At 52.4% G+C, this 14,616-nt stretch overlaps 2 protein-coding genes across 9 annotated transcripts in view; one reads left to right on the top strand and one right to left on the bottom strand.

Annotated features, from left to right (window-relative positions):
* Positions 1-3,906: 3,906 nt before the first annotated feature.
* MSTO1 (misato mitochondrial distribution and morphology regulator 1) lies at positions 3,907-7,742 on the top strand. Of its 2 annotated transcripts, none has more exons than XM_041745549.1 (14): positions 3,907-4,061; positions 4,141-4,276; positions 4,472-4,541; positions 4,631-4,709; positions 4,962-5,016; positions 5,098-5,236; positions 5,395-5,512; positions 5,586-5,720; positions 5,830-5,982; positions 6,257-6,388; positions 6,461-6,645; positions 6,877-6,981; positions 7,063-7,175; positions 7,445-7,742. In XM_041745549.1, the coding sequence occupies exons 1-14, from the start codon at positions 3,978-3,980 to the stop codon at positions 7,657-7,659; spliced, it is 1,719 nt and encodes a 572-aa protein (XP_041601483.1). In that variant the 5' UTR covers positions 3,907-3,977; the 3' UTR covers positions 7,660-7,742. The 2 variants fall into 2 exon arrangements, with proteins under 2 accessions (XP_041601483.1, XP_041601490.1); XM_041745556.1 differs by having other exon boundaries at positions 5,830-5,904.
* GON4L (gon-4 like) overlaps positions 7,719-14,616 on the bottom strand; it is a 75,111-nt gene continuing 68,213 nt past the window's right edge. For all 7 annotated transcript variants that reach the window (XM_041745514.1, XM_041745519.1, XM_041745498.1 and 4 more), the window contains 9 exons: positions 13,693-13,890; positions 12,471-12,614; positions 11,791-11,934; positions 11,580-11,699; positions 10,447-10,560; positions 9,821-10,031; positions 8,770-9,397; positions 8,581-8,683; positions 7,719-8,210 (listed from right to left, as the gene is read on the bottom strand). In XM_041745514.1, coding sequence (XP_041601448.1) covers positions 8,061-8,210; positions 8,581-8,683; positions 8,770-9,397; positions 9,821-10,031; positions 10,447-10,560; positions 11,580-11,699; positions 11,791-11,934; positions 12,471-12,614; positions 13,693-13,890 — 1,812 coding nt within the window. In that variant the 3' untranslated portion in view covers positions 7,719-8,060. The remainder of the gene's footprint in view (positions 8,211-8,580; positions 8,684-8,769; positions 9,398-9,820; positions 10,032-10,446; positions 10,561-11,579; positions 11,700-11,790; positions 11,935-12,470; positions 12,615-13,692; positions 13,891-14,616) is intronic.

Genomic DNA, 14,616 nt, shown 5'->3' on the forward strand with positions numbered 1-14,616 from the left:
TTCAAAAAAAAAGTAAAAACTTTTTACCTTTGAAATGAGCAACATCAGAAATGATAAAGGTGGGGGGCAGCTCAGGTGGCTTAGCGGTTTAGTGCTGCCTTCAGCCCAGGGTGTGATCCTGGAGACTTGGGATCGAGTCCCACGTCGGGCTCCCTGTATGGAGCCTGCTTCTCTCTGCCTGTGTCTGCCTGTTTCTCTCTGTGTCTCTCACGAATAAGTAAATAAATCTTTTTTAAAAAATGATAAAGGTGGAAGACCTGGGTGGCTCAGTGGTTGAGCATGTGCCTTCAGCTCAGGGCATGATCCCGGGGTCCTGGGATCGAGTCCCAAAGGGAGCCTGCTTCTCCCTCTGCCTATGTCTCTGCCTCTCTCTGTGTCTCTCATGAATAAATAAACATCTTTATAAAAAAAAAAAAGCTTTGGAGAGGGACAAATACATTATTATTTGTGGAAATGCTGGTGTAGAAATCCAAGAGTCTACAGATAAATTATTAAAACTACTATATGAGCATAGCAGTGTCACTGGATATGTCAGTCTACACATCTGCTGCATTTCTCCATAACAATAGAAAATAAAAATTTTAAAGATTTCACTTACAATAGCAACAAAACTATAAAAAACATAATGTAACAAGATATGTGTATGATGTTTATAGATAAAACTATAAACTATTGGAGAAAACTTAAAGATCTCAATAAATGGTAGGACAGAAACTAGAAAAGAAAAAAAAAACTACTACCATAAAGGTGTCAGTTCTCCCCAAACCGATCTACAGAGATGCAATGCTTTCCCAATCACGATACCTAGAGATTTTTTAATTTTTCTTTGCGACTTGACAAACTAATTCTAAATTATATGTGGACATAAAAGAGCCCAGAATAGACGTGTCTCTCACCTTTTACACTATTTTGGAAACTGTCAAACCTATAGGAATGCAGAAAGCAGTACAAAGGAATCCCATATAACCACTCAATTGTTAAATTTTGTCACACTAGCTTTAGCTTTCTACAGATTTATGTCACCATTTGAAAGTAAATTGCAGACAATTCTTTTATCACATTTCTCCTAGGAATACAATATTCTACATACCCAGCATATCACTAACACACCAAAGTAACCCGTCAGTATAATGTTCTCTAATATGGTGGGGTTTTTTGGTTTTTTGTTTGTTTGTTTTTTACAATTTTATTTATTCACAAGAGACACAGGCAGAGGGAGAAGCAGGCTCCATGCAGGGAGCCTGACTCAGGACTCCATCCCGGGACTCCAGGATCACGCCCCAAGCTAAAGGCAGTCAACCGCTGAGCCACCCAGGTGTCCCATGCTCTTTTTTTTTTTTTAATGTGCTCTATTTTTCATTTTTTCCAGTTATCCCAACTTCGTGGCTGCCCCACTGCACCTCCACACTAATCCACATTCAACCGAAGTCTATACAACACATTTACACTGAAATCTCTTTAGTGTCCTGTTAGTTTCAGTAGACCCTCTGGTTTTTCTGTTGACATTTTTAAAAACGCCAGGCCAGTTATTTCAGTTATCCCACATTATGGATTTGTTGAATTGTTCCCTTCAGATACAGGTTAAATACTTTTGACAAGCACAGCAGACAGTTAATGCTTTCTATCTACTACACTTGACATCATTGTGGTTTGTTTCATTCATGGTGATGCTAAATTGGATCACTTGGTTAATTGTAAACATAACCTTTTCTCAATGTACTTAACAAATAAAGTGTTACTTTGAAATCCTGAAACCATCCCATTTTTTGATAAATTATCACCCAAAGGTTTTAACATCCACTGATGATGGCCATCTAAATTAATTCTTTAATTGATGGCTGCAATCTAAATTCTGGCCTTCCCGAGACACCTGGGTGGCTCGGCGGTTGGGCATCTACCTTCAGCCCAGGGCGTGATCCTGGAGTCCTGGAATCCAGTCCCACGTTGGGCTCCTGGAAGGGAGCCTGCTTCTCCCTCTGCCTGTGTCTCTGCCTCTCTCTCTGTGTCATGAATAATTAAAATCTTTTGAAAAAATAAATTCTATCATTCCTTCTACATTTATTAGCTGCTATTCTTCTGTCACCTCTAACACCTTTCCCCTTTTTTAAGTCTCCTTGGGACTCTAAGACACTTTTTAAAACATGGTGTTTAAACATCCTGTGAAACTGTAACAGACCAACAGAAAAGGATCAAGAGCCCAGAACATAACATAAACAGCATTAGTAATATTTGAAAAGGTCCATAAATGTGACTGTATTTAAAAAGACAAAATAGGGACGCCTGGGTGGCTCAGTGGCTGAGCTTCTGCCTTCCGCTCAGGTCATGATCCTAGGGTTCTGGACCGAATTCCACATTGGGTTCCCTGCAGGGAGCCTGCTTCTCCCTCTGCCGGTGTCTCTGCCTCTCTGTCTCTCATGAATAAATAAATAAGATCTTTAAAAAAAATAAAAAGACAAAAGACAAAATTCTGTTCTAAAAACTCCCTTTAAGGAAAGGAAAAAACAACCAAAGTAAGAGTAGGTATTTTCAACACATAACCAACAAAGCTTGTATATCCTGAATAACTTACTCCTACAAATCAAGGAGACAACCCGAAAGACACATGGCCAGGGAACTCAAACATGCACTTCAAAAAAGGATATCCTTGGGACACCTGGGTGGCTCAGCGGTTGAGCGTCTTCCTTTGGCCCAGGGTATGATCCCGGGGTTCTGGGATCTAATCCCACATTGGGCTCCCTGCATGGAGCCTGCTTCTCCCCCTGCCTATGTTTCTGCTTCTGTGTGTGTGTGTGTGTGTGTGTCTCATGAATAAAATCTTTAAAACACACACAAAAACCCATAAAAGGATATCCAAGTGGCTCATAAACTTATGAAAAGGTGCTCTCAACCTCGTTAGTAATGAACACCAGTGACTAAAGCAATTTTTTTTTTAATTTTTTTTTTCGTATTTATTTATGATAGTCACGCAGAGAGAGAGAGAGAGAGAGAGAGGCAGAGACACAGGCAGAGGGAGAAGCAGGCTCCATGCACCGGGAGCCCGACGCGGGATTCGATCCCGGGTCTCCAGGATCGCGCCCTGGGCCAAAGGCAGGCGCCAAACCGCTGCGCCACCCAGGGATCCCGACTAAGGCAATTTCTAAAGGTTACGGTGCCTCAACTGAAACTCCCCTACGCTGGTGGTGGTTTACGCTGGTAGTGAGTTTAAAGGGACAGTTTGGTGGTATTTACCCAGTCACAGCACAGCCTTCCCTCGACCCCCGTCCACGCCAGGCGCTCACCCCAGGGAGGCGAGCGCAGGTGCTCCCGGACCCCTTCCCCACCCCGCCCACTCCAGGTGCACGCCCCAGGGACGTGGGCACAGGTGCAGGAGCACGGGAAGGCTCGGGGGAGCACGCCGAAGCGATCCCGGCCCCCCATCAGCGGAGGCTTTGTCGGCGGAGCCCCAGCACAGCGAGGCCACTGAAGAGGCTGGGGGTACGCGCTGGCCTGAGGAAGAGTTTCTCCGACAACCCAGCCCAGGCCCGCCTACGACGCCTCGTTCCCGTACGGTGCCAGCCAGCCAGGCGGGCTGTGACCCGCGTGGAACAGGGGCGCCTACTCTTCGGGCCAGGGGTGCGTCTCCGGAGGCGCGGTCGGCCAGCGGCAGCAGGTAGGGAGGAAGGAAACCGCGGCCACAAGCCGCGCAGCAACCGGGAGCCGAGAACTGCCTCTGCAGAGCCGCAGACCGCACCCACCCCCGACGCCCCGCCCCGCCCCGCCCCCGACGCCCCGCCCCGCCCCCGACGCCCCGCCCCGCCCCGCCCCCGACGCCCCGCCCGGCCCCCGACGCCCGCCCCGCCCCCGACGCCCCGCCCCGCCCCCGACGCCCCGCCCCGCGACTTCCGACCCTCAGTCCCCGCCCACACGGCTACGAGCCAATCGGCGCCGAGCGGCGAGCGCGCCGGCCGCGTCCGTGCGACCCAGCCGAGCCGAGCGGCATGGCGGGCGGGGTGCGGGAGGTGCTCACGCTGCAGTTGGGCCACTTCGCAGGCTTCGTGGGAGCGCACTGGTGGAACCAGCAGGTGAGGCCTCCGGGCGGCCGCTCCCGCGGGGCCGAGCCCCGAACTCGGCTAAGGCCAGCCTTGCCCTGTACCACCCCAGGATGCGGCGCTGTGCGCTCCGACCGACGCCAAAGAGCCGCCGGGGGAGCTGAGTCCCGACGTCCTGTACCGGGCCGGCCGGACGCCGCACGGCCAGGAGACCTACACGCCCAGACTCATCCTCATGGATCTAAAGGGTAGGCAGAGCCACACTGGAGGCGGCGCGGCCAGGCCCTCGCAGGGCGCCGCCGCCCCAGGCTGAGCGGGGCACCGAAGGCCGGCGCCCAGGGTTTCCTCCGCCTCCTGCTCAGTCGAGAACGCTTGGAAGAGCCCAGTGCCCGAGGAGGGTGCGGCCAGGCCCGAGCTAACCCTGCCTGCCCCGTGTTGTACAGGTAGTCTGAGCTCCCTCAAACAAGAAGGCGGCCTATACAGCGACAGACAGCTGGACGCGGCGATAGCATGGTATGTGCTATTCAGGGGAGGGCGAGGTTCACAGGACGCCGCAGAATCCGGGACACAGTCGCTGTCAACCAACCCTCATTCTCTTTCAGGCAGGGAAAGCTCACCACACACAAAGAGGAACTCTGTCCCAAAAACCCCTACTACCTCCAGGACCTTCAGAGTGCAGAGGTGAGGGCCTCTGCCCTAAACTTCTGAACCCAGTGCTGTAACTGGAGTGCCCCACGGGGGCAGAGAAAAAAGGGGATTTTGATAATCTTAAAGAGCTTAGAATGGCGTTTTGTGAAAAAGCACTTTTTTCCTAAAGTAGTGTGAGTACATGAACAAAAGGAAGTTGTACAGTGTGGCCAGCAAAATGAGGGAAATTAACATTTGCTTCTGGACTGGCTGCAACTAAATGCAGATTTTTCTCATCCCTCCCAGGGAGTGCTGAGTAGTGATGGTATCTGGAGGGTCAAATCCATTCCCAATGTCAAAGGTGAGACTTCACTAGGTGCCATGGGATGGGGAGCTGGACAGAACTAGCCCAGGAAGATACTTTCCTTTGCTTTTCCCTCAGGTCCCCCACCATTCACCACAGCTACAGCCCCCAAACCACGTGTCCCCACAGAGGGAAGCATCAGAGTCTGGTCAGATTTCCTCAGCGTCCACCTTCATCCTCGGAGCATCTGTATGATTCAGAAATACAACCATGATGGGTATGGGAGCCCCAGAGGCTGTGAAGCAGGAAACTGGGTCCCTAGGGGTGTAGGATGAGGCTCTTGAGGCCATCTTCCCTGCACTCTCTGAAAATGGGATGGGGAAGGGGGGTGAGGGCGGGGTTCCCTCAAGTCTAGGTTGTGTTCATGCTTGGCAGGGAAGCAGGTCGCCTAGAGGCTTTTGGCCAAGGCGAGAGTATCCTGAAGGAACCCAGGTACTTGGAAGAGTTGGAAGACAGACTGCATTTTTACCTGGAGGAATGTGACTACCTGCAGGTAAGCAGTAGGCACAGTGGACACAGGCAGAAACCTCTTGCTGTCCTGTCCTCCATCACTCATCTCCTTTCAGGGCTTCCAGATCCTCTGTGACCTACACAATGGCTTCTCTGGGGTTGGCGCCAAGGCCACAGAGCTGCTACAAGACGAGTATTCGGGGCGGGGAATAATCACCTGGGGCCTGCTCCCTGGTCCATACAGTCTTGGAGTGAGTAGAACCTGGGGGACGGGCCGTCTCCAGGGGCAGGGAGGAACAAAAGAGAATGACAGCCCAGGGACAAAGTTCCTGAAAACAAATTAACCCTTCTCTTCCTCAGGAGCCTCAGAAAAACATCTATCGTCTGTTGAACACAGCCTTCGGCCTGGTGCACATGTCTGCTCACAGCTCTCTGGTCTGCCCCCTGTCCTTGGGTGGGAGCCTGGGGCTGCGGCCTGAACCACCTGTCACTTTTCCTCACCTACGTTATGATGTAAGGCTCGAGGCTTTTGTTCACACCGCAGGTAGAGACAGCACCCTCCCTGACCCCCGACCGGCCACTGCACCAGTTAGCAGCCCTAGTCTCAAGGCCTCAGTTTGGACTCATCCACAATGCAGCACACTGTCTTCTGCATGTCCGGCCTCAGGCCAAACATAGCCTCGCTTTGTCCCAGGGCATCTGGACCTCTCTGCCGTGTTCATTCTGCTTCCACACTCTGCTTACCAGACCCGAAAGCTAAGTACCCTTGCTGGTATCTTCTTTATAGGCTGCTCTGCCCTTCCACTGTGGTGCCATCCTGGCTACAGCCCTGGACACACTCACGGTTCCTTACCGCCTACAGTCCTCGCCAGTTTCCATGGTTCATCTGGCTGATACGCTAAACTTCTCTGGGAAAAAGGTGTGGAGATTTGGGAAGGCCGGGCTGGAGCTGAGAAAGAGCTCAGTTACTTGATCTCTCCTTTACCTTTAGGTGGTGACAGCAGCAGCAACCATCCCCTTCCCCTTGGTCCCAGGCCAGTCCCTTCCTGATGCCCTGGTGCAGCTTGGAGGAGCCGCAGCGTGGACCCCACTGTCTGCATGTGGGGATCCTTCTGGAACCTGCTGCTTTGCCCAGTCAGTGGTGCTGAGGGGTGTAGACAGAGCATACCACACCAGGTGAGGATGGGTGTTCTTAGGAGCCCTTGTCAGACTTGTGACTCAGATCCTTTCCCTCCTCACACCTCGGGACTTCCTAGTAGTACTGCCTCTTCCTCCCTTTGCCCCACATTAAAAGAAAAAAGAGACCCTCAGCATCCCACTTGGGCTGACAGCCTGAGAAGGGAAGAACCCCCAATTCCATGTCCACACTGCCATGGACTTAAAGGCAGTTTTGGCTTTGTTCTGCAGTCAGCTCGTCCCGGGGACACCTCTGCCTTCGCCGCTCCATGCCTGCACCGCCGGGGAGGATGTCCTGGCTCAGTATTTACAGCAGCAGCAGCCTCGGGTCAGGAGGTCAGTGTGACACTGGCTCTCCCTGCCCACACCTTAGACTTTCCTCAACTTCTCACTCAGCTGCTACCCTCATCCCCACAGCTCTGCCCACCTGCTGCTGACACCCTGCCAGGTGACTCCTCCATACCCCTGCCTTTTCTCCCCAAGCCTCAGCCGGCACGGTTTGGTTCTGGATGGCCCACCATCTGGGGCAGGTAGGTGGGTGAAGGGAACAGACAGGTTTCACTCAGTGCCTGCTAGAAGAAAGCACTGAAATGCACAGGTAAACATCCCTTTATTCACCCGATGGCTCCTGAAGGTAGTGGCCCTCCTCCAGAGCACCAGCCTGCCAAGGGGCCAGCACAGAGTGTGCACTGAGCTCACGCCCCAGCCAGGCCTGCGGTTCGCCCAGACCTCCCCGTCTGCACAGCAGAGCCTGAGTGAGGAAAACCACTGGCAGGCTCCCCTTTCTCTCCCTTCACAGCTGTGGAGAGCATCCCAGTGCTTGGGGCCCTCTGCTCGTCATCCACCTTGAGTCGGACCCTGGGAGATTTGGCTCGAGACCTTGGCAAACTGGACGTGCGGCGCTGGGCCAGCTTCATGGATGCTGGACTGGAGCAGGGGGACCTGGAGGAGGCGCTGCAGGAGCTGGGCAGTCTGGCCCAGTGCTACCAGGGTGTAGACAGCCTCACAAACTAAGATTTTCCCAGCAGAGGAAAGACCTAGTTTATAATAAACACTGTGGCTGCAGGAGCTCAGTGTTCCGGGCCCAGTTACACCAGCATGGGTGTGTGCTCCTTTACAAACACTGTGACCAGGTCACAGAACAATAAATATGCGCCATGGGACCAAGGGGAAAATGGTAGAAAAGGAGACAAGCCCTACTCTCCCCACTGCTGTACACACGCAGCTTTTGGAGACCCGGAGCCATGTGTAAGCCCATGCTGCCATCCAACCCTGGTCTGCCCGCGTCCTTGTCCTCAGCCCCTGCTCCTCCAGCTCTGCGTCCTGAGCTCAAGGATGTCCCAGCAAAATACAAGTGCCCTCTTTTGGGGGGCCGGTGAGGGTAGCGAGTGCAAACGACACCCCTGTGCTCCCAGTCACCCATCCAACTCCTCCTCAGACAGAAGGTCTCCGTGGTCAGACAGCTGGTCTGTGTTGCTCGTACTGGTGGCATCATCTTCCTCCTCTGAGCTGGCCTCGCAGGCCGTGTGGAAGAGCTGCATAAGTTCTCGGAAACGGTGGGAAACCTAGCACAACAACAGGACATTTTCACATGTATTAAGCACTGCAGGCTGACACGAATACAGTCACATGTTCCACACAGTGAGGCGGTGAGGGCTGCATCCTCCTCCCAGATAAGGGAATTCAAGGCAAGAGGCTTAATGTTTGGCCCCAAATTATACCACTCCTAAAAACAAAACTAGAATGGAATCTGTTGGACGTCTACCTCAAAATCCAATGCCCTTTCTCTTCTAGAAGCGCTACTAACCCTGATGAGTCAAGCCCCTCTTCGGGGCCTCCGGGGCATGTCTCCTAGTTGGCCACCCTGTCCTCCATGCCAGGCCCTGTCCTAGATCCCCCTGGGGCCTGGAGCTCTAGCAGGGCTCTACCACTTACCTCAGTAGGGGTCTTATTTCCCAGCTGCTGGGAGATGCTGCTGAAAGTCTGTGGCTGTGCTCCTTTCTCCTGACACATAGTGAGAATCACGCGGTCAGCTTCCCTGGAACCCATGTACCATGATTAGTCCCAGATAAGGAACAGGGATGTGTTCCACACAGTTTATACACGTCATCCCTCCCCACCTACCTTGTCCACAGGACCACCTTTTCCCCAGTGGAGCTGACCTTGCTGTTGTTGGCACACACTGTAGCTTCTGTGGCCTTCAGGGGCTGTTCTCCCACGGGGCCCTTGCCCTGGATCTCACCATCTTTAGCTGAGTTTCCCCTAGACGCTTTGCAAGAAGTCGCTGAAGTGTCAATTCCTGATGAAGATTCACAAACAGGGGACCTCCTGTTTGCTGTCCTCACCCCAGCTCTGCCCAACAGCAAGCAACTCTCTGGAGCATCTGAGATTTCAGGCACCAGGCTTCTCCCTGAGTCTCTGGTCCTTGAGGAAACGGGACTAAGGAAGGGAGCACAGGGCTCTGCAGTGCTGGGCCATCTCTCGGTTTCCGAGGCATCCCATGTCGGCATGGAAGCCTGTGGCTCGCCCAGTGCCTCCTGTTCCTTCCCCTCATTCTGAAGTCTGGGGGATGCCTGAGGGCAGGAGAGGACCTCAGGACCGGCCTGGTTTCTCCTAACGGTGCAGAGCATGCTTTCAGTACTGGAGGAGAGCTTAACACTCTCTGGTGAGCAGGGCGGTGGGCCAGCCAGGGTGGGCTGGGCTGTAGAAGTCACTTCTTGAGGGGACAGTGAAGTGCTCCCCACTGCCAATCCTGCTTGGGAAGAAAATAAAGATCTAAGGGTATGGACAGGGTCAAAACATACCTAGGACTACGAGTTACCACGGGGTTGTACAGGGGTGCTGCAGTGACAAAGCCCTGGCTTCAAATCAAAGACTGAGGTGAGGGCAGGGGCTAAAGTCACTGATACAAGAGACACAAGGCCGGGTGGGCAGGGTGCAGGTCCAGGGGGTCTGGAGGGCAGGGGGAGAACACACTTATCCCGCTGGCACTGTAGCACTGCTAGTTCTGCCAGAGGACATTCAAGAGGATGCCCTATTGCTTGTTAGTAAAGGAAAGGGCAGTCCATCAGCCAAAGACTTATTTATCCTGGCTCAGCGACATTCCTGCTGGAAGCATATAAGAACAAGGCATAAATAGATGGACGGAGGCTAGGCTGGCAGGCAGCGCACTCACCTGGAACAGGTGTCTCTCCCTGTCCAGCACCTTTGCCAGGCCTGTCCTGGGACGCCTCCTGGCCTTCTCGATCCTCGAGGGCTTCCCCCTCCAGCAGATCCTTGCCTTGCCCAGCTTCCTTAGCACCAGGCCCAGGGCTGGCCTCCCGGTGGGGACTGCTGCCCACCAGCTCATGGGGCTCCTTGCTCTTGTAGGATTTGCTGTCACAGACCTGCAGAGATGGCCTTCTTGGTAAAGGGTGTCCTGATTGCCTTTTTCTTAGGAGGCTGGCTGAGCAAAGGCAGAAGTTCTGCCATGATGTTTTGCAAGTCTACCAACGATTTTAAAGGGGTTTCCATCTACATTCCTCTACCAAGGACTGTATTTTTGCTGCCAAACAAACCTACCCTAGAGAACCGGCATTACTTTAAGGGTGTTTTCTTGAAACAAGTTTATTTCATGAGAAAGAAATGAGAAAAAAAAAATCTGAGAAATAAATATTTGAAGTCGTTTTTTTCCCATTTCAAAAACCTAACCCACAGGATTATCTTCAAAAAACAAAACCCATTACATACTTTTTAAAGATTCTATTTGTCCTGCGTATGCAAATGTGCACACGTGTACTGCCGATTACCACCCCTGCTCACCCTGCTGCCACAGTGGCTACAGCTTCTTCTCTTGCTCTTCTTCAGCCTGGAATCAGGGCCTCCTTCATGACAGGAACAGGCACAGTCCTTGGCACTGTCTGGCCACTCAGCCTCCTAGGAGATACCTGGGCTTGGTTAGCTGCTGAGCGTTTTGGTACCAATAGAGGAAGCTGAGCTGCAGGCTGGCCCAGGCAGCCTGCACTGACCGTCACCCTTTCTCCTTCATGACACTCAGCGCTTCATATGGCTGGGGGAAACTCAATCACAGCCTGTTAGAAATCCCTGAAACAATGCTTCAATGACTCAAAGGACTGACCTATCCCAGTTGCCAAGATGTTTCAAGAAATACTGACATCAAATACAATCTAAGGCAGAGTCTTGGAGAGCTCCAGCACAGGAGTGCTCTCCTGACTCACTGCCTTTGCTCCCACGTCCCTGCACCTGGAGCTCTGCCCCTCTGCCAACCCCCTTGTACATGTGGAGGCTTCCCCAGGACATCTCTGTCAGTCACCCTAGACGCTGGTAGTACGGTTATTACCCCGCTGACAATGATGAGGCTGAGACAGAGACTCAGTAAGTCACCCAAGGTCATCCAGCTGGCTAAGAAGCAGTTTTCCCCAAGGAAGAGGAAAGGACACACATTCTTAGCAGCAGAGGACAATGAGTTCGAACCCTAGCATTGCCACTTAAATATGAGACACTGGCAACAACTTCGCCTTGCACTTCCCTCTCCTCTCCTATAAAAGCCAAACACAAGCAATCTCTTTGTGGGCCTGCCATGAGACCTGAGGGAATGATCCAAGTTCAATACCTCCAAGAGGTACAGGCACCTGGTACCTGTTACCAGTACTGTTCAAGTGTGGACACTTGGTTCTATTATTTCTTCACATGAACGGAAGGGAAGGAGCCAAGACTCAAGGACAAGAGAAACAGTTCTGTGCTAGAGAGCAGAGGTGGACACCTCCTCCTCACAGGGTGGCCCCTCCTCGCTCCTCCAACCCCCGTGGGCTTTGCAGCCTGACCCCTGGTCCCTGCTTCACCTCTGCCTCGGAGCCCAGAGGCCGCGCACCACTTCCACTCACGAACTCAAGGCCTGGTTCAAGACAAACAGAAAATGCCAAACAACCTGGTACCTTGTCATGATTTTGGACCCCAATCTCTTTACGTCTTTTGCTCTTTGAGGCTGTGGGTATCTTGGGGGGCTCCTCTTCCTCTTCCACATCGGGCAGTGCCACTTCTTCAAAGCCATCAAACTGGGGAGGAGTATCACTCAGCACAGACCCTGAACAGGCCTACATGTGGCCTTCCTGCTCCCCAGCCCCACTGCAGCCTCGAGGCCTGTACCTCATACTCCTTCTCCTCAGTCCAATTGATCTCTTCAAAGTCACCCATCCGGCTGGCTGCTGGGCGCAGATGATCAAAGAAGACAGAGAACTCATCCTGCAAGTGATCGTGGCCCTTGAGAAGCTGCCACATCTGTGTCTTGAGCTGGGGAGAGTGATCAGAGGAAAGATGAGGTCTCCAGGGCCTCTCCAGGCTGCCATCCCAAACCAATCCCAGACCCTTCCATGGTCTGCTCTCCTAGTCAACTGAGGGATGCAAAGAAGCCTGACAGATAAGAAATCTGTCGACTTTCCCTCTCCGCTCACGTGCCTACACCAGAGGGGCACTGAGAATAGGTTTGATCCCTGATGAGGACACCCTCTGTACCCTGCCCTCCTGAGCTCCAGCTCAGGCAGGAACCCGAGCAGAGTGAGGAGCCAAGTCCCTCCCAGGCCCCATCACCTCCTCCCCTGAACTACCCAACCTGGGCACTAATGGCCTTTCTGAGCTGTGAAGATCAGTCAGTCTCTGCTTTCAGGGCACAAGCACAACCCGTTCCAGGGGTTGATGCTTCAGGAAAGCCTGAAAAATCCTCGCCTTCTCCATCCCTTCCACCCCATAAGCAAGAGAACATGGGGTCAGTCAGGGGTGTGCCTAAGGCATTGGTGCCAAACGAAAGGCAGCAGGATGGGAAGTAGCACCTCTGTGATCTCCTGGGGCAGGCAGTCCGCACAGCTCTGGAGGACCTTGATGATCTTCTGGTGGTGTGAGGGGTTCTCTGCAAAGCAAATCTCCAGCTGCCGAAGAAACTTGCGACTCTTCTCAAAAGCCTGCTGCTCCTCAAACTACCGCAGTGGAAAGAAGGCAAGAGGGTCATGTGCACAGCTAGAGGGGCCTGGAGGGCTCTATGCACAGGAGACAAGAGTGTTGGGCTGGGAAGGAAGCTGACGGGGCTCAAGTTTATAACCATCAGATCATGTTTAGGACTCGGGCATCTATGCCCTCAGGCTGTAGGGACTACCAACCCATAACACCTAGGATGGGAACGACAGATTCCAGAGATGGGAGTATCTCACGGACTATGAAGTCAGACACTCCAAGCTTGTGGGGCACTTCATAGTCAATAAAGAATGTTTACATGTATGCTGCTCCTCATGAGGAGAGAGCACCACCAGGGTGTATGTCACCACCCCAGGACTGACCACATCACTGCCTCAAGACTAGCAAAAGAATTCCCCCCCTGCGTTCCTGTGTCAATCATGACAAGAAACTCAGAACTATTGAGGTCTCCCTCACATGTAGACACTCTCTCAACGTTTCAAGTGTTACCATATACAGCGGCCATCCCAGACAACCACATAGAAAATAAAACTGCCAGGCCCCACCCCTGACCCATTCCACCTGCAGCTCTCTACTCTCCTTTCATCATGTATTTTTCTAGAAAGCATCACCACTCAAAAGCATGATACACGTTTTACTGGTCATATCTACTATATAATCCTTACATACATTTATATATTTTACTGTTTATCACCTGACTTTCCCCAAGAGGATGGAAGCTCCATGAAGGCAAGGATGTTGTACTTTTGTAATTACTGTATTCCTAGGACAGAGAACGCTACCTGACTCACTCTAAGCACACAGTAAGTATCTGTGGGAATGAACACCTGCTCTACAACAGGGAGGAGCACAGGGCACAACATTTACCTACGGTCTTCACTGGCAACCAAAGGTACCACCGCCTTGTACATATAAAGAAAAGGGGAGTGGAGGGGGTGGGAAGATCACCCCTTGAAAACAAGGGGGCTCTTACGACCCTGGGCTGGCACAGGGACAGACAGGGTCAGCGATGGTCAATACTACTCTGTCCCATCTCCTGCCCCAGCAATGCCCCCAGGGTGCCATGTTCACGCATCCACTTACTAATCCACAGGCCAGAGCCTGCTCAGGCAACAGGAAAGCCGCAAAGTCCTTCAGCAGCTGGGGCCAGTCCTGGAGCAGGACCTGCAGGCTTTTGTAGAGATCCACAGCTGTCTGCCTCTGAGTACTGGACTCAAATTCATAGATGACCTGAAGGAAGTCCTCATACTTCCCAGGGATGTGTTGCAGGGCTTCCCGAACCTATGCAGGAAGACGGTCTAGCATCAGTACTCCATCTGTGGGCCCCAACAAGAAAACAGCAGTACTAACCGAGAAGGAGTCACCATGCAGAGCTCCAAGAATCATCCTTCAGGGGCTACTCCTCGCAGCTCCTACAATCCATTCATGGAAGACACAGAGCAATGAGCAAGGCACAGCTCTGTTTCCAGTGGTGGGCATCTGAAAAGCCTTGATTCTCCAGGGACCAGGGCCCTCCCCAAAAAACCAAGCAAAACCAAGCTTTTCTCTAGCTCACAGCCCTAAACTAACCTCTCCTTCCTGACTTCACCACACTTGAAGCAGACAAGGAGTGCTCTGTACATATAGCTCCACATGGTATCACGAGGGTAAACAATGCATACATTAGTAATATTAGCAAAATGTCAGCAGATGAGAAAAAGGTATGACTATCACTGCAGATAGCCCATCTGGATGGAGAGGAACAGAGGGACCAGATGGTTCCATTCAAAAGAATAAGGCAGTTGCCCAAGACAACTGCCTAGCAAGGATGGGGTCACGTCTCTGAAGACCAAGGTGGTTCCTTGAGGTCCACTCTGGCCAGTGCACCAACATTCTCTCTTGTTAAGCCGAGGGCTTGGGAAAGGCCCTCATTAGCTAACCCACTGATGTCATCCCTCTCACTGACGATGGTGGAGTCCCAGTTTCCCACTTTCTAAACAATGGAGGGGTAATGCTCAGGGATTAACA

Source organism: Vulpes lagopus, chromosome 1, assembly GCF_018345385.1.
Source record: "Vulpes lagopus strain Blue_001 chromosome 1, ASM1834538v1, whole genome shotgun sequence".
NCBI lineage: Eukaryota > Metazoa > Chordata > Mammalia > Carnivora > Canidae > Vulpes > Vulpes lagopus.